This window comes from Peromyscus eremicus, chromosome 11, assembly GCF_949786415.1.
Source record: "Peromyscus eremicus chromosome 11, PerEre_H2_v1, whole genome shotgun sequence".
Lineage (NCBI taxonomy): Eukaryota > Metazoa > Chordata > Mammalia > Rodentia > Cricetidae > Peromyscus > Peromyscus eremicus.
In genome coordinates this window covers 25,608,808-25,631,766 of record NC_081427.1, presented here as the reverse complement: position 1 = coordinate 25,631,766, position 22,959 = coordinate 25,608,808, and the positions used below count along the sequence as shown (strand labels likewise).

Here is a 22,959-nt window from a genome sequence, read left to right as displayed (position 1 = left end):
CCCAAAGAGTCTGGAATGTTCTGGTGGAAGCCCCACCTCTCTGCCCAGACATTGTCCCTCCGGTCCTCCCCCAGAGATGCTCAAGACCACTCCCACAGGGTATTTAAACTGCACCCCAGAAAACAGACATGGTTTTTCAGTCTCTTGTCCCCTTCTCCTCTCTGGGGGGCCGGAGAATCACCCAGGAATGCTTTACCCATTAAACCGGGGCTTTTTCTAATTTGGTCTGATTTGGATTGCTGCGTCGACGGAGAGGCTTATCAGGGTGCAAAAACTTTTTAGGGTCTTGTCTGAGAAGTCTGACCAAATTGTGGATAGGGACCTGATTAAAGGAAGTTAGAGTAGAGAATCATTTTTTATTAAGAGTAAAGATGTGGTCCAGGATTTTCTTTATTTAGGAAATGACTCTTCAATTTCAAGAAACTGATACTTCTATTCAGATAGGACTCTGCTTAAGTTTCTCTGCTTCTTTGGTTGGTTGGTTGGTTGGTTACAATTGTAGTCAAGATTATTGCAATAGAATATTATTGGACATACTTTTAAATGTCTACATTATCTTTGGTCATAGTTTCCCTCTTGCCTATGTTCGGTAAGATGTAATCATGCAATCTGGTCCTTTGCCCTAAGTTCTTCGGAAAATACTCCTAAGACTAAAGATACTCTTTTTACATTGCCACAGTGTCAAGAACTCTCAGGTTACTTGACTATACTTTATATGCTTTAATGACAACTTTTTAAAGAAGTTTATTCATGCTTGTGTGTGTGTGTGTGTGTGTGTGTGTGTGTGTGTGTGAGAGAGAGAGAGAGAGAGAGAGAGAGAGAGAGAGAGAGAGAGAGAGAGAGAGAGTGTGTGAGTGAGTATGTGCAAGTCAGAAGACACCTTGCAGGAGTTGGCTCTCCTTCCTCCTTGTGAATCACTGGGATCAAACGCAGATTATCAGATTTGGCTGTAAACTCCACAACTCCCCAGCCCCAATGACGACAGCTTTCTTTTTTGATTTTGATTTTCAAGACAGGGTGTAGCCCTGACTGTCCTGGAATATCAGGCTGGCCTTGAACTCACAGAGATGTTCCTACCTCTGCCTCCCACATGCTGGGATTAAAGGCATGTACCACCACCTCCCGGCTGATGGCAACTTTCTTGTCAACTGCTTTTTTTGACATATACCCAATAAGCCACAATTTTAATAATAAGGAAATCAAACATATGTACTATCAAATATTCTAAATTTCTGGTTAAATTTGGTGGTTTTTTTTTTTCAACTTTTTTATGTAAGATTAAAATGATCAAGTTTGGCAGGCAGAGTAAGATCTTAGTGATTATATTTCTCCAGTTAAATAATCTGTTTATTTTCTCCTGATGTGGACAGTTCAACTTTGAATTGTTGTCCAACAATCTGGGTGGTTTGGTTTTGAGATATGGTCTCCTAATGCTAGCTTAGAATTTGGAGTATAGATTAGGCAGGCTTTATATTCATGTGATCTTCCTGCCTTGTCCATCTAAGTACTGATTATAGGCATGCACCAAAAATCCAGTGTTGATTTTTACTTTCCTCTTTGTACATTCCTTCATTTGAGAAAGTAAGTGCACCTGCCATGACATGTGTCAGTATTGTTTGTTAGTAAAGAAAAACTACTTTTGAATGTTCTTTCTGTTCAGTTACATCAGGAACATAAAATGAATAACTCCTGTTTATTTCTAATCCATGATTCCATTACTGGTTCATATAATGCTTATCAGGTATCTCCATTACTAAAATACCTTTTCTCCTTATAATTAAGTGTATGTAGCTGGAGAGCTTCTCTCCAGGTCTCACCAAGCCCCGCAGTCCCACAACCCACGTATAAAATAATCAGTCAGACGCTTATATTACTTATAAACTATATGGCCGCGGCAGGCTTCTTGTTATCTACTTCTTCTATCTTGAATTAACCCATTTCTATTAATCTGTAAGTTGCCACGTGGCTCATGGCTTACCGGTACCTTACATCTTGCTTGTCATGGCGGTGGCTGGCAGGTCTCTCTCACTCAGCCTTCCACTTCCCAGAATTCTCCTCTCTCTTTCTCCCGGCTATACTTCCTGCCTGGCCACTTGCCAATCAGTGTTGTATTTATATAGAGCGATATCCATAGCAATTAAGTAATCTATGGGCCTGTTGTCCAGCTACCAACTGCAGTTGGAATTTTTGTTTTTAACATGTTGATCCTTAAGAGTGTGTGTGTGCGTGTGTGTGTGTGTGTGTAATTTTTATTTTTATTATTTATTTTTTGGCTTTTCAAGACAGCGTTTCTCTGTGTAGCTTTGCGCCTTTTCTGGAGCTCACTCTGTAGACCAGGCTGGCCTTGAACTCACAGAGATCCGCCTGCCTCTGCCTCCTGAGTGCTGGGATTAAAGGCGTGCGCCACCACCGCCCGGCCCTTAAGTATATTTTTCTCCAAGAAGTCCCCTTCTTCCACTTCAGCACTGTAGATTCCTCTCCTTTGAGACATTATTTTCATGAATTTGACCAATGGGATCCTTTTATTTCTGAGTCTTTTTGACATTGCCAGATTAGTCATTGACACTTAAGAGTTTCTTGCCCTAGATTCAGCAAGCAGCCATTTTAGTAAGGATCCTTATGGTTTCTTATAAATGTGACTGTCCTTTAGAAACTTGTAACGTTTCATTGTATTTTAGTCTCTGGATGATACTGTATTTTGAAGTGTGTGTATACAGCACTTCTATGTTTTTACTGTTTTAAAATCTTTATTTTATATAGTGGGAAGAACAAACACACAGTATGCCTATGTGGATATGAAAGGACAGCTTGTGGGAGTTGATTCTCTCCCACTATGTGCTTCTCAGGGATCGAGCTCCAGTTGTCAGCTTGGGGGCTAGAGAGATGGCTTAGTGGTTTAGAGTATGTACTACTCTTACAGAGGAGCCAAATGAGGTTCCCAGCACCCATGTCAGGTAGATACCAACAGCCTGTAACCCCAGCTCCAAAGGATTCAACACCTCTGGTCTCCTCAGCACTTGCACTGACATGCACTTAACCCACACACAAGCAAAGTATGGCATTGCAACACATGTACAGTATGTAATAATTGATCAGGATGATATGCATACCTTCACCTCAAACACCATTCTTTTGTGTGCAAATATTCACATACCTCTCTGCTAGCTGTCTTCAAATATTTGTTCTATCGTTATTAACCATCATCATCCTGCTATATCATATTAAACATTAGAAGATCTTCCTCCTGTACCTGAAATGCCACACTATATCTCATAAATATACTGTTAATATATTTTATAATATATTAAAATATTATATAGTAGCGTTGTGAGTCAAAAATAAAATTTATGGGCCAGCAAGATGGCTCAGTGAGTAAAGATGCTTGCCACCAAGCTATGAACTTAAAAAATATTTCTTTTAATTGTGTGTATGCATGTGTATCTGTAAAGTAAGGGTAGTGATACCTACTTTATGGATATCTTCTAAAACTTCAGTGCCTGGCACACTGCCTTCCATGTAGTGGACTCTCAAAAATAAACACACACCAAAGATGTATGTAGTCAACTAAGTTTCATTTTTACAGTTTCTGTGTAAAAGGTCTCCCTACCAAATGTGAAGCCGTGGGTTCCATTATGATTTTAAAGATGATTTTATGTGAAAGTCATTTTTAATTAATAATAATATAAAAATAGCTTTACTGGTTTTGTTTTTTAGGATATATATATGTTCCTCTCCCCCGTTTAGTTTCTAGTCATGTTGCCCAGACTGGCCTGAGCTCCAGAGCTCAAATGTTATTTCTGATTCAGCTTCCTAAGTAGATGAGACTCCATGCATGTATCATCATACTTGCTAGCTATCTTTATTGGTTTTAGTCAGACAGGTTGGGTTGGGTTGGGTTTGGTTTGGTTTGGTTTGGGGTGTGTATGTGCGCGCATACTTGCTTGCAGATATTCACCGGTACACTTTTGCTACATGTGGAAGTCCGGACAGCATTTAGGAGTGGTTCTCCCTTCCCACATGGATTCCAGGGATTGAACTCAGGTCATCAGACACAAGCAGCAAATGTTTTTAACCTCTGAGCAATTTTACTAGCCTTATTGTGGTTTTTTTTTACAGTGAAATTTAAACTGTGGTTTTGTCTATAAATTTGAAAGCATTTGCTAATATTGTTTGATAACATTCATTTAAAGTTAGTTTTGGGGTTTTTTATTTTGGTTTGAATTTCTGTTTTGGTTTGTTGAGTACAAGCTAATATTAATAGGACTCCTAATAAAGTTTATTGACTTATAGAAGTTTTCTTAAAACCAGTCACACCAAGAATTCTCTTATCATACAGTCATCACTGGTATATCTGCCTTTTTCCTCTTTTGGGTGTTTTCTTGTCTTCAACCACATTTTCCTATCTTAAAATTTTATAAGCATCTTATAATCTGATAGTTTGACATAAAAATTCAAAAAGACTTTACTGAAAAAGTTGCCTGATTTCTTTATCTTGGTTAACTTGGTCAGTTTTGAGATTCTTACGATTCTGGTTACTCATGTATCTTAGCTCTCGTCTTCCAATTCATCTTTTCTTCTGTGTGTGTAGATGTGTTGGAGTCAGTAGGTCAGAAGTCATTTGGTTATAATTGACTAGCTTTTCAGAACAAAAAGTTATGCATTCATATGCATTCTCTTCACTTACCCATTCCCCATTCCATCTCTGGACTGAGGATTGAACCTGTGGCCTTGTGCCATCGACTGCTGAGTGATAATTCCTGTCCCAGGTCTCTTTAGTTTTGTGCTGTTCTGCCATCTTGGTCTTCCTTTGCTTCTTGCCTACTTATTACTTTCAAGGAACTAAAGGAGCCAGCTCGGGGTATGGTGAATAGGCAGTGCACTGGAGTTCAAGAAAATAAACAACTTCAAACTTAAAGTCTTTACAAATTTTAAAGCCTATATGTCGCTAAACATCAGTGTTTATATATGTCAGTCATTAGCATAAACTGTTTATTCAGTAAGGACTTCCAACAATTTAAATTGACTAACTCTATATATTAAACCAGAAAATACCATGCTGCTTTTATAAAAAGTTCTGGAAGAAAGAACCCTATTGGTTTTTAGTTCTGTGATCTTGTAAGCTTTATTACCTTGCCTCCCAAACTAGCTTTGTTTGTTTCTTGCTTTTATCATTTGTACAATCCATAAATTGATCACTAGGACTTAAAATCTTGGTGCCATGTATCTTTTTCTCTTTATCTCTTATTCTCTTAATTTGTCAAATCTTCCTTTATTTTTGCTTGTGAGCTTAGCCTTTAAGGGCTGAGTCATCTCTCCAGCCCTAAATCTTACCTTATGAAGTGCTTTTGATTTTTCCTACTTGAGGTTCTTCTTCAAATTCAGTGATTTGTAAAATGTGTTTAGAGGATCAGTAGTTTCTGTAACCACACAGTTGTCAAACACATTCAGTTGAGCAGTAATCTTTTAAGTGAAGGGCTAAATTTTAGATTTTTCTTATACCTTAATAATATCTGCTATGTGTCAAGTAACTATTTTAGTGACTTGGTATAGAAGACCGGTAAGTTTTATTGGGGGAGATTTTATGAGATAAGATATATACATATTGTAAATATGCACGTGTAAATCTACCTTTGTCAACATTTATTGAATTTAAACTTATAATTGGCATTTAACTTGTCCTTTTATAATCATATAACATAATCTTTGTTTCGTTTTATTTGTAAGGTACATCTTATTCAGGTTATGAAGCAGCCGTATATTCAGCTGCGTCTTCCTACTACCAACAGCAGCAGCAGCAACAGAAGCAAGCAGCAGCAGCAGCTGCTGCTGCAGCAGCAACAGCTGCCTGGACAGGGACCACCTTTACTAAAAAAACACCATTCCAAAATAAACAACTGAAACCAAAACAGCCTCCCAAACCACCCCAGATTCACTATTGTGATGTTTGTAAGATCAGCTGTGCTGGACCACAGGTACTTATATTGTGTATTTACCATGAGTCTCGGTGGTTATTTTTCATAGTTGAGTAGGGTTGATGTTCTAATTCCTGTGCCTACAAAGCACATTCACATCTGTGTATTCTACATCCAATGATTCACCCATAGATCAAAAATATGCATGTGGAAAACTGCATCAGTGTAGAATGCCTGCACTTTGTCCTTTCCATTATTTCCTAAACCTTACAATAAAGCTGTTCAGTAGGATTTACAGCAGGTATTATAAATAATCTAGAGATCTTAATGTATGCAGGTAAAATACATAGATTGTGTGCAAACAATTTTGCTATTTAAAGAACTTGAGCATGCTTGGATTTTGGTAAACAATTTCCTGCAAACACTGAGAGATGGCTGTATTTCACTAAACATTTCTTTAGAAATTGTTTGTATTGTCACACAGAAGTGATAATCAAGAAAACTGTAAAAGTGATTGTAAATGTATGAAAAATGAGGAAATTGGGTCCCACCCCCCACCCCATCCTTTTTAGGAAGCCTCCTTTGCTTTTTATATAAAACTTCAAAAGATTTTTTTTTTATTCAAATTAACCTATAATTGTAAGGATTGTGTTTCTGGTGAGACTGTTTTGTACATGCTTTCTAGACTGTAACATCTATGACTTTGTCCATGAGGGGACTGGGAACATTGAAAATTAGAAAGGTAGAAGGAAGATGACTATGATGCTGGGGATGTAGCTCAGTTGGTAAAGTACTTGCCTATGCACTGGGCCCTAGAATCAAATCCCCACAACTACATAAATCAGACATGGATGTTGTTGTACACCTGTAATCCCAGTACTGAGAGGTAGATGCAAGAGAATGGAAGTTCATTGTCATCCTTGGCTATGTAGTCTATATGAAGCCAGCCTGGGTTAAAGGCCCTGTCTCCCTCCACTTGCTTTAAAAAAGATCAACCTGTGAAGAATGTGAGTTCTTTATTATCTTTTGTTTGTTTGTTTTTGTTATGATCCTACCATCTACACCTTAAAATGTGTGTTTCAAGCATGGGTCTGTTAATGAGTTCATCCCTTCCTAAACCTTACTTGTTTTGACTATGAGTAAGTCCAATTTTTGTCATGTATGGACGTACACACCTGTAATCTCCAACATCTTCTACAGCAGAAGTAGGAAGATTATAAATTCAAGGCCAGCCTGGCCTGTATTACGAGTCTTACCTTTTTAAAAAAAAGTTTTTATATAAAATTTTACATAAGTGTTGGCTAGAGGGATAGCTCCATGGTTAAAGAGCACTTGATCTTGGAGAGGACCTGGGTTGGATTTCCAGCACATATGTACTGGCTCACAAAACTACTCATCCATAACTACAGTTCCAAGGGATATGAGGGTTCTTGCCTCCAAGAGTATCAGGCATAAATGATTTTTTTAAATTATTTAAAAAAAAATATTTACACCAGCAGCTTAGCATATAGAAAGCTTATTTGGGGGAGTGGATCAAATTTGATTCTTCACATTTCTCTTTATCTAGCTTTATTCTACCAGTATATGCTTTGTGTGTTGGGGGGGGGGGGTGTTTTCGTTCTTTAAGAGACAGGATCTCACTATGTACCACCTCACCCCTCAAACTCACTGTGTAGCCCAGACTGTCCTCAAACTCACAGAGATCTGCCTGCCTCTGCCTCCCAAGTGCTGGGATTAAAGGCATGAGCCACTATGCTTGGCCTATATATACACTTTTTAATATACTGGATTAGTTATGTTTTTAATACATAATTCTGAAATATTTTCAATTTTTGATGTTTTCTGAATTGCTGACCCCTAATTAGGGAGTATTAAAATGTATGTATTCATACTGTTTGTTCTTATGCAGTATATTTAACTATAGATTCTAATAAAGGTTAAGTGTCAAAATGCATTCAGAATTTAAAAATTAAAGTTTATAAATGTACCTTTTTATAAAGAATGTTTTTATTATGCAGTAGATTTTTTTCCTCCTAATAATATAGATACAGTTTCCCCCTCATTTTAGTTATGTAATCAGATTTTTTTTTTTTTTTTTTTTTTTTTTTTTTTTGTAGAATGACTGCTATCCATTGTATTTTTGCCCAGTGTTACACATAAGCATTAAAAGATACAAGTTCTTGAAACTACAGGCAGTTTGTTCTATTCTAACTATACATGAAATGCTTCATAATTCATCCTAGTGGGTAAGGAATAGGGAAGCTCAGTTGGCAAAGTCGTGGCTTTGCAAGCATGTGACTCTTAAGTTTGATACCCAGAAGTAATGTGAAAAAAAATTTACCCGGTGTGACCTGAGCTTATACCACTGTTCAGAAAGCAGCGATAGGCAGATCCCTGGCACTCCCTAGATGGTTTCATTGGGAAACCTTGTTTACAAAAAAAGACTGCGCTAACCTCTTGAGGAATAGAAACCTAGGTTGTGCTTGCCCTGTGCTTTCCAGCACATATACCCATTCACATGACTGCATCTATACACAGAATAAATCTGTTCTTAGGAGGTTGGATGTGTAGTTCAATAGTAGTGGCACACTTAAATCCCTGAATTCAGTTCTTGGTACCCAAATAGCAAAGTATTCTTATTAAATAAACTGCAGAGAACCACAGATCATATGTACAGAATATTTTATGTTTTTTGGTGCTTTTAAAATAGCAGTTCCTATCCATTCTTCCTGCATCACCCCCCCTCCCCCCGAACCCCTGCACCCCCACACACACCCTCCCTTTTTGGAGACAGTATATTGTTACATAATTTAGAATAGCCTTGAATTCAATGAATCTCTTCCTCAGCCTACTGAGTGCTTAGATTACAGGTCTGCACCACCACACGTTTACCACATTCTGCTTTTGTTGTTTTGGGATCTGTCTATTTTTGTTGTTGTTGGTTTTTTTTGGGCGGGGACAGGGTCTCACCATGTAACTGGCTGGCCTGGAACTCACCATGTAGACCAGGTTGGCCTCAACTCAATGCAGTTCTGCTCTGCCTCCTGAGTACTAAGATTGAAGGCATGTGCCACTACACCCAGTTTATGATCCCATTTTTAAATGAGTGTTAGAGGTCTGAAAAGTGAATAGAATGTTATAGAAAGAAAATTTGTACTTTTTGTTCAAAACAGACTTATAAAGAGCACTTAGAAGGACAGAAACATAAAAAAAAAGAAGCCGCATTGAAAGCCTCTCAAAATACCAGCAGCAGCAACAACTCAACTCGTGGGACACAAAATCAGCTACGTTGCGAGCTCTGTGATGTGTCTTGTACAGGAGCAGATGCATATGCTGCCCACATTCGTGGTGCTAAGCATCAGAAAGTAGGTGTTTTGGTCCCCCCTCCCACCCACACACACAGCCTTATGTCTTACTCTACTTACTTGCACTTTTTCAACAGGGGTTTGAAAAAAGATGACTTGAATTTTTGAAACCTTTGAGTATATTATAAACCTTGCTTATATGTTAACATACATCAAGGTAACCTCAAATAGTCATTGCTTAAAAGAGAAACACTAGAGACCTTTAAATTGAATTAAACCACTTCACAGTTTGGGACTAATTCATTTGTCTTGCTTAACTACAAACTGATTTGCTTATAGGCAAGTCCTTTTATCAGTAAACTACAGACCCATATCTGCTTCACAGAGATTATGTTAAAAATAATGAGTTATCTATAAAACCATAATTGTAAAAATAACAAAGAAAATTACAGTTTTGATTTTCATTTTAGAGTCTCACTCAGACAAACTTAAAAAAACAACAACACATTTGAGTTTCCTGACAGGTGTGCTTTTTGTTTTGTAGGTGGTTAAATTACACACAAAACTTGGTAAACCTATTCCTTCAACGGAACCAAATGTTGTTAGCCAAGCTACTTCTTCAACAGCTGTATCTGCTTCAAAACCAACTGCCTCTCCTTCAAGTATTGGAGCAAGCAATTGTACTCTGAATACGTCATCAATTGCAACTTCTTCAGTGAAAGGTCTTTCAACTCCAGGAAACTCGTCTCTTAATAGCACATCCAACACTAAAGTGTCAGCGGTACCTACCAATATGGCTGCCAAGAAAACATCTACACCCAAAATAAACTTTGTTGGCAAGTACTAAAGATTGATTGTTTGTGTTCCTTTGAACTCTGTCCGAGTGGTTTTTCTTCTCCATTGTGTTGCTGGCTATTGAACCCAGAGTCTCCTATGTGCCAGGCAGCACTGTACTACCGAGCAGCCTCTCTTCTCTCTGCTTCTGTACTTCCTAGTCAATCCACAGTCTGCTGTCCTTTCCTGAACCTGTTTCAGGACTCCCCAGGTACCTAAGTACTTAGATAGAGACAAGCAGGAGGCTGAGTCAGAAGGATTGCCAGGAATTTGAGGCCAGCCTGGGTTTGGTTCCAGGCCAGCTTAAGCTAATATGAAAAACACTGTTTCAAAAACATTTTTTAAAAAGCCCCTTCCAAAATCAGTGGTAAGTTTTCAATTTCATCCTGTTCATTGCCTTAACTTCGACTTGGCATATTGACTGCTATACTGTAAATCCTAAGGTACATCGTAGTTTCCAGCATATATGTCCACCCATCCTTCTTTGGATAGATTACTGATTCTGTATGTTTGTTAAGTGACATTATTCCTAAGATTATGGTTCTGCATCTCATCTCTCTGGAGCATATTCCTAGATGATTTTATGCATTCTAGTGTATGCAACTATAAAATCTGGCAAATTCAAAATCCCACCTGAGTTTGAGAATCATTTTGGTTGCTTGCTGGTTGTCCAATAAATATTCCCTTCCCATTGTGTTCCATCAAGAGAATATTACAAAATACTCATACAAATGACTTTCTTTTTTTAATGAAAAGCTTCACTAACATTTCTTATTAATTGCTTCCTGCCATTTCCCTATCATCTATGCAGTGTTTATATGGTAGAAAGGCTTTTTGTTGTTAGGGCTTGTTTTTTAGGCATTTAGTTTCTTTCTAAGAGCCTAAAAATGTTTTAGGCTCTTCATCATAATCTCTGTGTTCTTGTTAGTCATTTTTTGAAAACACATACCAACTCTGTGATCTCTTTTAAAATCTTCATTGGCCTTTAGATGTAGTCTATGACTTGTGTTATTTGAAAGCCTTCATAACTGACTTCTACCTTAACTTCATGTCACCTTTACCTGGGGGAGTAGTTGATACTAAATTCCTGGCTTTCTTCAGTTTTCTATAGTCTTTAAGTCCATGTTGCTACACTCTTACACATGCTGTACTTTCTGATTAGACATTATTCTCTGCCGTCTTCTTGGCCGTCTCGTTCTCATTAATCTTCTCTCAAAGCCCAGTTCAAATGATAGACCCTTTGTGAAATCATTTCTAACTGGACGTGGTAGACTTGTGACTCTGTTCTGCTTTGCTTCATTCCTACAAAATTCATTTCCTATTAGCACAGGATATTATAAATACTTATCTCTTCCTTTAAATTGTGAGCAGCTCAATCACAGTTACATTATTTTATACTTTTTAATAAAAGTTTGCTGAAGTTGTTCTTTGATAGTTTCCTATATTTGTATAATTGTGTTATTCTTTCTGTAGATCTTAAAATATATTTGAAAGAGGTTTAAGAGTAGATCATTGACAGTATGTTATTGTCTTGAGTAAACTGTTGAATTTTATTGGTTAAAGTGAAAGCAGTAATTTGTAGTTTTCTTTTCGTTTTTGAGATAATTCACAGTTTAGAATAAAAACAGCCCTCAGCTGGAAAGAATATGGTAGATACAAGGCATTTGCCAAGCCTGATGACTCCAGTTCAATCCCTGGTTCCCATGTGGTAGGAGAGAATTTACTTCTTCAGGTTTTCCTCATAACATGTGGTTGTGGTCCACATGGGCTGTTATGCACAAAGCCCTGGGTTCAATCCCTGTCCCCACATAAAGCCCACTATGGAGACACACGCCTATATTTCCTGCACTAGGGAGGTAGAGAGAGAGAGAAATACCAGAATATTTAGGCCAACCTGGCCTACACAGTTAATTCCAGATCTGGCTTGTCTACAGCCTGGGAACCCCCATCTCAGAGATAAGCCAAAAAAAAAAAGAGCAAATAAAAAGAAAAACTGCTATGGGGGGTAGGTAAATACTTTTTCTTATTAATCAGTTTAGGGAACTCACTACAAACATGGATTATATTTAATCCTTTTCTTTTCAGGTTCCTTCTGTTCAATTTGGATCCTAAATGTTAGAACCAAGATAGGGTTTATGGATATGCTGTATGTTTTGAGATGGAAAAGGGAAAAATTTTGAAGTGTAGTTCATTAATGGGATACAGAAAGTAATATAATATATACAGTTTTTTTTTTAAATTCTATTCTGCATAAAGTTTATCCAGTTGTAGTCAAGATAACTTTGTTTTCATCCAAATAGGTTTATACATTTATGTAAAAATAAAATTACTATTTTTTTTTTTTTGCTTTTTTAGGTGGTAATAAGCTACAGTCAACGGGAAATAAAACTGAAGACTTAAAAGGAACTGAGTGTGTTAAAAGTACTCCTGCTGCTTCTGCTGTGCCGATTCCAGAAGTAAAGCAAGATGCAGTTTCCGAGCCTGTCACACCGGCGTCCCTTGCTGCTTTGCAGAGTGATGTTCAACCAGTGGGGCATGACTATGTGGAAGAGGTATAAATTGGAGAAAACCATTGCTCTGAAATTGGGCAAAAGAAAAAAAATATGTCACTCCAATTTATGTGTAAAATCACACTGTACCCAGTTGGAGTTTAGATTTCAGTTACTTATAAAATTAAGGCTGCTGATCTAATGGTTATCATTCATTTGCTGTCTTGAGGTGATTAGAACAATTCCTGTTTATAGGTCAAGTGAGTACAGTAAATGGAGGAGCAAAAGAACATACAGAGGCCTGAATAAGTAGTTGCTATTAACAGAAAGATCATATAGTGGTATAGTGTAACACTACAGTTTGGTTTCACTCTTTTGGAAAGCATATATAAGTTTCCAAGCTCTGGTGTATGTTTATAAAATTAGGATGTTTGCCCAATAAAGGTGTGACAATTAGATAAAATTGAGTGAGTGACATATAGGGTTTTGTAACTATTTATTCCTTAGTCTGTTTCTCTATCAAAAGAGATTACATAATATATTGACTCTGTTTATAAGATATACAGCTAGGATCTTTAACTTACAAGTAATTTATAAATGACTGATTATCTCTCTTATAAGAGTAAGATCTGATTACCTTTTAAATTTTGTTCTCAGACACCTTTATTTTTAATGGCTTGGGTTAATTAAATCTAATCTTTAGATGATTTGATTCAAATCTAGCCTTAATAGCACAATTTGAACTTAATAGTAACATCTCAGTCTGTTTTTTTCACTGTGCAGTTAGAAAAAAAATTGCAAATTGGGCTTTTAAATCATCCTCTTTTCCAAGAAGCGGGTGGTCAGTAACTGTTGTGAATTTACGTCGTCTAGCTAACTAGAAAAGCTTGGTTGACCCATACAGGATCAGCTTAAAATGGAGGCAGTAAACATTCAGTCATGGGTGGTACAGGTCCTCCTGGAGCCATGTCACTCCATGTAGATTGGTTGGCATTTGCTGACTGGTAGGAAGAAGTGAAGTATCAGTATGTGCCTGTGCAGGTGGTCTAGTTAAATCTGGCAAATCACAAAACAAACCAGAAGACATGAACTTATGAAAGAAACTTCTGGGGGGGGGGGATGGGGAGGGTGGTTGTTGGTAAAGATGGGAATGAATAACAGTAGATGGGATATGATCAGAATATATTATACTAATTTATGAAATAGTCAAAGAATTAATAGAAATATTTTAAAAGTAAATCTAAGTGCTTACATATAGACAGATACTGAATTAAAAATACTTTACAAAGGCAAATATATACCAGTACTCATCCCAGTCCCAGTTTCTATTTTTTTTTTTTTTTTTTTTTTTAATTAGGCCTGGGCAGTCAGGAGGCAGAGACTGGTGGATCTCTGTGAGTTCAAGGTCAGACTAGTCTATATAGAGAATTCCAGACCAGCTAAGGCTGCAGTAGTGAGTCTTGACGTTGAGATTAAAAATAAATTTAAAAATTAGACCAGCATAGTGGTATATACCAATATTGGGAAGGCAGGGGATCAGGAGTTTAAGGCCATTCTTGGCTTCTTGAGACTCTGTCTTGAAAAGCAATATAAATACATTGAAAATAGAGAAGTGAAAATTATAGATGTTTCTGTTTGTTTTTACCCCATTTCAAATTCTGCTTGCTCCCAATTTGATCAGAGATTCTACTTTTCCATACCAAGGTACGAAATGATGAAGGAAAAGTCATTCGCTTCCATTGTAAATTATGTGAATGCAGCTTTAATGACCCCAATGCTAAAGAGATGCATTTAAAAGGACGAAGACATAGACTTCAGTATAAAGTAAGTAAATATAACTACTCAACTATTGTTCTTTCAAGATTTTTTTTTAACATACATTTTTACTGTGTATGGGTGCTTTGCATGCATGTATGTCTGTGCATCACATGTTTGCCTGTTGCCAGAGAGGCCAGAAGAAGGCATTGGATCTCTTGGAACTGGAATTACAAACTGGGAACATTTTGTGCTGGGAATCAAACCAAGGTCTTCTGGAAGAGCAGTCAGTGCTCTTAGCCTCTGAGCTAGTTGTCTCTCCAGCGCTTAGTTGTCCTTTTGTAAAACAACTAGAGCATTCTATATGCAAAATAAAGCATCTCAACAACTCACCTAGTATATGATCTCTCATTCTAAAATTAGCATGTCCTAATGATACATTCCCTTTGATAGAACCTGGTATTTATTTTATTAGTTATACTTAAGCAATAACAGTATAACCATGTTTTTCATAGTTGTTGTAATTGGCAGGAGTAGACTAGAATCTACTGCTTGAGTCAAGAAGTCGTGTAATGATAGTTGTTTCACATGGAGTCTACAGAGTACCACTTCACCTACCTTCTTTATGTTGGTAAAGTTAATTTGGAGATAATACTGGAAGATCTCATTTATTTTATACTAGGAATTCACCATTGCCCACCTTCAGATATTAACATGTTAAAGTTGCTGAAAAGCCTGGGCTAGTACAGTAGGTGTGTGATTTTTCTTTCAAACATGGAATGGGAATACGTAATTTATGGTAACTTGAATCCATGTACCCAAGCCATATTCATTCACATCTGGCTCCAACTAGATTAATAAGTGAGCACACCAGCAGAGGGGTAGTTATATAGCATTAGTTTCATAAATAAAAGATTTTACTCTGATCCAACCTAATTATACAGATTGTACTTTTCATTAGGAAATTGTATGTGTTTTTGGTTTTTCAGGACAGGGTTTCTTTGTGTAGTTTTGGTGCCTGTCCTGGATCTCGCTTTGTAGACCAGGCTGGCCTTGAACTCACAGAGATCCTCCTGGCTCTGCCTCCCAAGTGCTGGGTTTAATGACATGCGCCACTGCCGCCCAGCTCATTAGGAATTTTAACAGAGTGTTCTGGCACCTAGCTGAAGCAAATTACAAGTTCAAGGCCAGCCTAGGCTATACAGTGATACACACTCACACATACATACATACATACATACATACATAAACCAGGATTGGGTATAGCTCAGTTGGTAGAGTGCTAAGTTGGTGCACACACTCAGTCCTAGACTGGATCCCTACGCTGCATAAACTAGGTGTGGTAGCACATGGCTATAATTTCAACATTCACTTAGGGAAGGTACAGATGAAACAGTTCAAAGACATCATCAGTTACAAATCTAGTTTGAAGCCAGCTCTGTCTCACAAATGGAAACAAGAAACCAGCACATACTAGTGCTACATGAAATTTGTAACTATGAACTTCTGATGAGAGACTGAAATTGTGTATTTTAAAATGGTTTTAGGCAGGTAAAGGCACTTGGCACCTGTCTGAGTTTGATCCCCCCCCCCCCTGGAGTCCATATGGTGGAAGGAGAGAACTCACTCATACAAGTTATTCTCTGATCTCCACACATGCATTGTTGCACATATGCATGCATACATACACACAGACAATAAATACAAAAATAAATTATGTTTAATGAATTAGGTTTGTTCAAGGGACCTACTCCTTTTTAAAATGTATTATTGGAATTAACAGAAAAAAGTAAATCCAGATTTGCAAGTAGAAGTGAAGCCCAGTATTCGAGCAAGAAAGATTCAAGAAGAGAAAATGAGAAAGCAAATGCAGAAGGAGGAATATTGGCGGAGACGAGAAGAGGAGGAACGCTGGAGGATGGAAATGAGGTAGTGTTTTTAACTTGAATTCTGTGACAGTAAGTGGTTCTTCTGCCTTAAGAAAAAAAACTATTCTGTGAATATGACTTCCAGAGTCAGATTTATTTAATGTACTTTTAAGTGTTCACTAAGATCCTAAACAAAGAATGATAAATATTAGAATGCTTAGTATACTTATATTTGATTGTTACCTTGATATGAAGTATTTTGTGGTGGTGGCTCACACTTTCAATCCCAGCAAAAGCTTGTGATTTCAAGGCCAAAGTTCAAGCTCAGTCAAGGATCCATGGAAAAAATAGTAAATGGTATTATATATGTTAAATACACATGAGGAAATTGGGTATTATAGGGGTAACTATTGCAGATGACCTAAGTTCAGTTTCTAATATATAAGTTAGCTGCCTGTAATGCCAGCTCTAGGAGATCCAGTGCTCTCTTCTGGATCCTGGCCTCACATGTGCACATACAGACAAACACAAATAATTTAAAATAAAGTTATAAAAAAGTTATAACATCTGAAGAAATGTCATACTTTGATAAGTGCTTGATATGTGATTCTGTTTAGAACCAACAGAAATCTCATATTTAAATTGTATAATTCAGTTACAAGATTTTAGTATATACAAAGAATTGTAAACCATCATCAGTTTTGGAATATTTTACCACTCCTAAAAGAAATCATAGCCCCCGGGCTGGAGAGATGGTTCAGAGGTTACGAACACTGGCTTTTCTTCCAGAGGTCCTGAGTTCAATTCCCAGCACCCACATGGTGGCTCACACCCATCTGTAATGAGATCTGGCTCCCTCTTCTGGCCTGCAGGCATACATGCAAACAGAACACTGTATGCATAATAAGTAAATCTTTAAAAAAAAAAAAAAGAAAATAAAAGAAATCATAGCCCCATTAACAATCACTCCCAGTTTGTTTACATATTTTCTGTCCCATCTCAGTACCATGGAACCACTAATCTACTTTCTATCTTTATAAAGTCTATAAATTTCATAAAGGAAATCAGTTTTAGATGATTGACTCATACAGTGGTCTTTTGTGTCTGGATACCCAGGGTGAGTGAGAACATGTAATCTTTTTAAATAACTATAGTAAAGCTACTTACTCACACTCTATTATGTGTTACCTTTAGGTTTCTGTAATAGATAACACATCAATTTTTTATGCATATGGTAAAAATAAATTGTTTTTTAATTTGTGCCTTTCTAATGTGTTGGGAATTCTTTCTATGACTAGATTTTACATAGTTAATCCTCTTACTTATATATCAAGTACAATTATCTTAAGTCCCTACTCAGTGCTTGGAAATATGTTCATATACTGAGCATGAGTTTATAAACAATAATTAAAATTCCTGCCTTTATACTATGTAGACATTTTTAGCAGTAACAAATATCACTGGACTAGACATGATTTTCTAGAACTTTTTCTAGAACATGATTTTCTAGAGACAGGGTTTCTCTGTGTAGCTTTGCGCCTTTCCTGGAACTCACTTGGTAGCCCAGGCTGGCCTCGAACTCACAGAGATCCGCCTGGCTCTGCCTCCTGAGTGCTGGGATTAAAGGCGTGCGCCACCACCGCCTGGCCGATTTTCTAGAACTTTTAAGCCGGGTTGTTTTCTTATTTTTTTTCTCTGAAGTCCTAAGTAACGTAGAAGTATTCTATCAGTGCCCACATGACCTAAAATATACTGTTCATTCTCTACCTGGAAATATTGGTAGTTTTTACAATGACAGTCAATAAGCACACATCTTTACTTTTGTTTTAGACAGATTTATTAGAATAGCCTTATTGCTACATGGTTGGTTTGGGGGGGGGGTGTTTGTTTTGTTTTGTTTTGTTTTTTTGAGATAGCTATTGAACTTAAAAATAATAGAACCAAGATAAAACAGAAATCAGTTCTAAAAATGTTAACTAGTAAAGGAGGGGCTGTAATACTAGATAACCATCTTTCAAATTCATTGGGTTTTTTTGTTTGTTTGTTTGTTTGTTTTTGAGGCAGGGTTTCTCTGTGTAGTTTTTTGGTGCCTGTCTTGGATCTCACTCTGTAGACCAGGATGACCTCGAACTCACAGAGATCTGCCTGCCTTTGCCTCCTGATTGCTGGGATTAAAGGTGTGTGCCACCACCGCCTGGCGGGTTTTTTTGTTTGTTTGTTTTTAATATGAAATGCTTTGTGAGTTTGCATGTGCCATGCTAATATTCTCTGTATTGCCCCAGTTTTAGTATAAATGCTGCCAAAGCAAGCACTCAGGTGTTTTATTTGATATACATAGTAATTTCTACTGAATTGACAGCCATGAGGATCCACAACTATTCTGGTAACTTGGGTAATACAGCCTGTATTCCTTTTGGCAATACTTATTAGGAACTGAGCCATAGGTATCTCTAGCCAAGGATTTGTCTTCTGCTTACTATAATCTGCCATTACATCCAATAATGAAATTGTGAGTTGCTACCATGGGTCTTTTTTTTTTTTTTTAATAGCAGAGAAATATTTTGTACAGTCTATATCATAAATGGAGAACTTTACTGTTTTTAAAAAAATAAAAACACTCAGGTTGAGAAGATAGGGGGCTATGAATAAAGTGCTTTTTGTGCAAATGGTGAGGACTTGAGTTTGAATCTCCAGAACCCATGTAAAGCAGGACCTCATGGGTCACATCTGTGTTACTATGTCTATAATGGGAGGCATAGACTGGAGAATTCCCAGAAGTTGTGGGCAAGCTAGCCTGGCATGTGCAGCGGGGCGGGGGGGGGGGGGGGGGGGGGAGAAAAGCAAAACAATAGACTGTCTAAAACAAGATGGAAGGAGGGAACCCAATACCTAAAGATTGTCCTCTGACCTGCATATGGACACTATAGCACATACACACACTCCATCATGCTCACAAGCATGTACATACACCCACAATTTATTATCAGTTAGTCTCCTTTGGATTTACAATCATTACCTTAAATGATTAGAATAAGCTAAGGTATCTGTTTTCTGTTCGACTTCGTGCTTGAGGTGTGAGGTCTTGTTCTTATTGTTGTCTCTAGTTTTCACTCCATTTTACTTCTCAATTAAAAGAAATAATGGAAATCAGAGAAAATGGCGGTTACTAAGGCAATTTGGGTGGGTTTTTTGTTTTATTTTGCTTTCTATTTTATTTATTTTTGTTTTTTTATCTGATCTCTACTTCCATTGGGTCCCAGGGATGGAACTCAGGTCATCAATCTGGTGCAGGCACCTTTTCCTGCTGAGTCTTGACTGACTTGATTACTTGTTTTTAAAAAAGTTTTTATGTTGTTATTGATGGAAGTTCTTAAGCTGGTTATTTTGTTTGTTTTTAATATATCATTTGTGCATCAGACGTTATGAAGAGGACATGTACTGGAGAAGAATGGAGGAAGAGCAGCATCATTGGGATGATCGCCGACGAATGCCTGATGGAGGCTATCCTCATGGTCCTCCAGGCCCATTAGGTCTTTTGGGAGTCCGACCAGGCATGCCTCCCCAGCCACAGGGTCCCGCAGTGAGTATCTGCTTTGCTCATATAAAGGATGAGAATTTAAGCCTTATTCAACGTTAGAAGATGTTTTGTGAGTTCATTTTGAGATTTAATAATGCCATCAGCTTCATCTTGACTATTTTTAGTCCTCTTAAAGATTCTTAATGCTAATGTCTTCATGCATAAGAACTTGGCCACATTTCCTTTGCACTTATTTATTTTCAATACTTGCTAAATTCTCAATACAGAACTACCTTTGTTTTTTGGTTTTGGTTTTGTTTTTTTTCGAGACAGGGTTGCTCTGTGTAGCCCTGGCTGTCATGGAACTCGCTGTGTATATCACACTAGTCTCGAACTCACAGAGATCCGCCTGCTTCTGCCTCTCGAGTGCTGGTATTAAAGGCGTGCACCACCACCACCCAGCTGTAGAACTACTTTTGATAAATATCTTGTACTTCAGAGACTTTCCTGCCAATATTTTTCCTTAGACTGGAAGGAATTTTCAATGTTAGAGGTAACTCTGTTACCTATTCTTTCTCATTTGCCATTATAGTGTCTGAGCAATTATTACTGAAAACAAGGTGAGTTTCAGATCACTGAAGAGCATTTACAAGGAGAGAGATTAGGACAATATCTATCTATATGTAACAATTTTGCTTGTTTGCGACAGAAATGCTTGCATTTTCATTTTATTGAAAAAGGAAAATAGACTTTTAAGTGGACATTTTGTTTAATTGACTTCTTATTGTAAAGCAGCTATACCTAATTGAAAAATTAGAATTTTCTTTTATTCAGAAAATTAACCTTTTCTCTCTAGCCCTTACGTCGCCCTGACTCATCTGATGATCGTTACGTAATGACAAAGCATGCAACCATTTATCCAACTGAAGAAGAGTTACAAGCAGTTCAGAAAATCGTTTCTATCACTGAACGTGCTTTAAAACTTGTTTCAGACAGTTTGTCTGAACATGAGAAGAACAAGAACAAAGAAGGAGATGATAAAAAAGAGGGAGGTAAAGACAGGTGAGTTTGCAAATTACATACTTCCTTTACATGGACATTTTTATATTTATTAGAAAGATTAACAAGACTGATAAGGGGCTAGCAAGAACGTTTGCTACTCTAGTTTAAGGGTACCTGGGTTTGGTTCCTAGCACCCACATCAGGCAGCTCACAACCATTAGACATTTACATACATACATACATACATACATACATACATACATACATATATATATATATATATATATATATATATATATATAAACTGGGGAAGGGGAAACTGAATTTCTGGTGTTAGTCCACACATCCTAACTCTACTTGTATTTTTACTACAATGAGTAATATGCATTTCTACCATCACCAGGGTTTTTTGATTTTTAATACTTAATAAATGTTTATTACAAAAAATATTAAATCTGTTTCAAAGTAGCCCTTATAACTGCAATTATATCAAGCTTCTCTTCCGGTTTTATTTATGTGTTGCATCTGTCTATATTTTCGTACGGTTGAAAAACAGCTAGGCAGCGGTGGCGCACACCTTTAATTCCAGAATTTGGGAGGCAGAGGCAGGCAGATCTCTGTGAGTTCAAGGCCAGCCTGGTCTACAGAGCAAGATCAAGGACAGGCACCAAAAAACTACACAGAGAAACCCTGTCTCAAAAAAACCAAAAAAATAAACAAACACAAACGTACATACATACATACATACATACATAACATAAATAGAAGCATTAGCCATAAAGCATAAGTTAGCCAAGCTTTAACATCTTTCATATTTATGATTTTCTAACTTTTCCCTTTGCCATTTGGGAATTTTTTTTTTATTAATGTTTCTTACATTTCTGACTTGTAAAATAAAACACGAGGGGCTGGGTGTTTGGGCCCACTTTAATACCTAGCACACAAGAAACAGAAGTGTGGTGATATATTGTATACCCTTAATAAAATTTGCCTGAAGATCAGAGAACAGAACAAGCCGCTAAATTAAACCTAGAAGCTGGGCAGTGGTGGCACACACTTTTAGTCTTAGCACTTGGGAGGTAGAGATCCATTTGTATCTCTGTGAGTTCAAAGCCACCCTACATGAGATTGACTTAGTCTAGGAGAGAAACAGCCAGATGGTGGTGGCACACACCTTTACTCCCAATGCTTGGGAATCACATGCCTTTAATTCAGTTGAGATCTCATGCCTTTGCTTGGGAAGCACACTTGCCTTTAATCCCAGCACTAAGAAGGAAGTGATATGGCTGGGTGGAGAAAGGTATATAAGGCGTGAAGAGACAGGAACTGAGGTTTTTTTCAGGCTGAGGAGTCCTAGAGGTAAGACGTGGCAGTGACTCGTTCCTTTGTCTCTCTGATCTTTCAGCATTTACCCCAATGCCTGGCTGTAGGGTTTTTTTACTGAAAGACTGATAAAACATTCAAGCAACACAAAAGCAAGAGGCTCACAAGTTTGAAACTAGCCTGTAAGATAGACAGTATTTGTTTCAGTTGGCCTTGTGCAAACTTAGACCTTGATGCCAGTTTTTTATTTTTAAAAGTATTTTTATTTGTGTGTCTGTGTGAGTATATGCATATATGTGCGTGTAGAGACCAGAAGAGGACATCCAATCCCATGGAACTGAAGTTGCAGGTTTTGTCCAATACAGAGTACTGTGTGCCTTTAACCCGTTTCTCACGAACAGTCACTCTTAACCAGAGCCTTCTCTCCAACCTTGGTTTGTTTTTAGTGTATGTTGTTTATCTAAATACCATACAGTTTACAATACTGTGTATCTTTCCAGTGTAGGTGAAGACAGTTTCAATAGTGCAAAAGTCATCTAGATTAACATATGCTTGGAGGAAGTTAGAGTTCTAGTTGAGAAATGTCGTATTTTAATGTAAGTTGATTTTACTACAGAGCTCTGAAAGGGGTATTGCGAGTAGGAGTACTGGCAAAAGGATTGCTTCTACGAGGAGATAGAAATGTCAACCTTGTTTTGCTGTGCTCAGAAAAACCTTCAAAGACATTATTAAGCCGTATTGCAGAAAACCTACCCAAACAGCTTGCTGTAAGTATTATAGAAATGTTAAATTAACCCTTTGTCCAGATCAGAAGGTTTTGGCAGGACTAGTTGTGCTTCATTTTAAACCTCAGTCAGCCTTTTAACTTTTGGCTTGGCTTTCCATAATGAAGAGATTGGTTACTTTTTTCCCCCTTAATTGTGCAAACTGATGAAACTGTTTTCTGCTTCACCT

The 22,959-nt window shown here is 37.3% G+C and overlaps 1 protein-coding gene across 2 annotated transcripts in view; it reads left to right on the top strand.

The window, feature by feature from the left end:
• Zfr (zinc finger RNA binding protein) overlaps positions 1-22,959 on the top strand; it is a 65,029-nt gene that overhangs the window by 22,937 nt on the left and 19,133 nt on the right. For both annotated transcript variants that reach the window (XR_009382101.1, XM_059276562.1), the window contains exons 6-14: positions 5,725-5,972; positions 9,086-9,277; positions 9,762-10,053; positions 12,407-12,603; positions 14,245-14,364; positions 16,079-16,224; positions 19,581-19,743; positions 20,537-20,742; positions 22,622-22,772. Coding sequence is in view for 1 of the 2 variants with exons in the window: in XM_059276562.1 (XP_059132545.1) it covers positions 5,725-5,972; positions 9,086-9,277; positions 9,762-10,053; positions 12,407-12,603; positions 14,245-14,364; positions 16,079-16,224; positions 19,581-19,743; positions 20,537-20,742; positions 22,622-22,772 (1,715 nt within the window). In the remaining variant the exon portion in view is untranslated. The remainder of the gene's footprint in view (positions 1-5,724; positions 5,973-9,085; positions 9,278-9,761; positions 10,054-12,406; positions 12,604-14,244; positions 14,365-16,078; positions 16,225-19,580; positions 19,744-20,536; positions 20,743-22,621; positions 22,773-22,959) is intronic.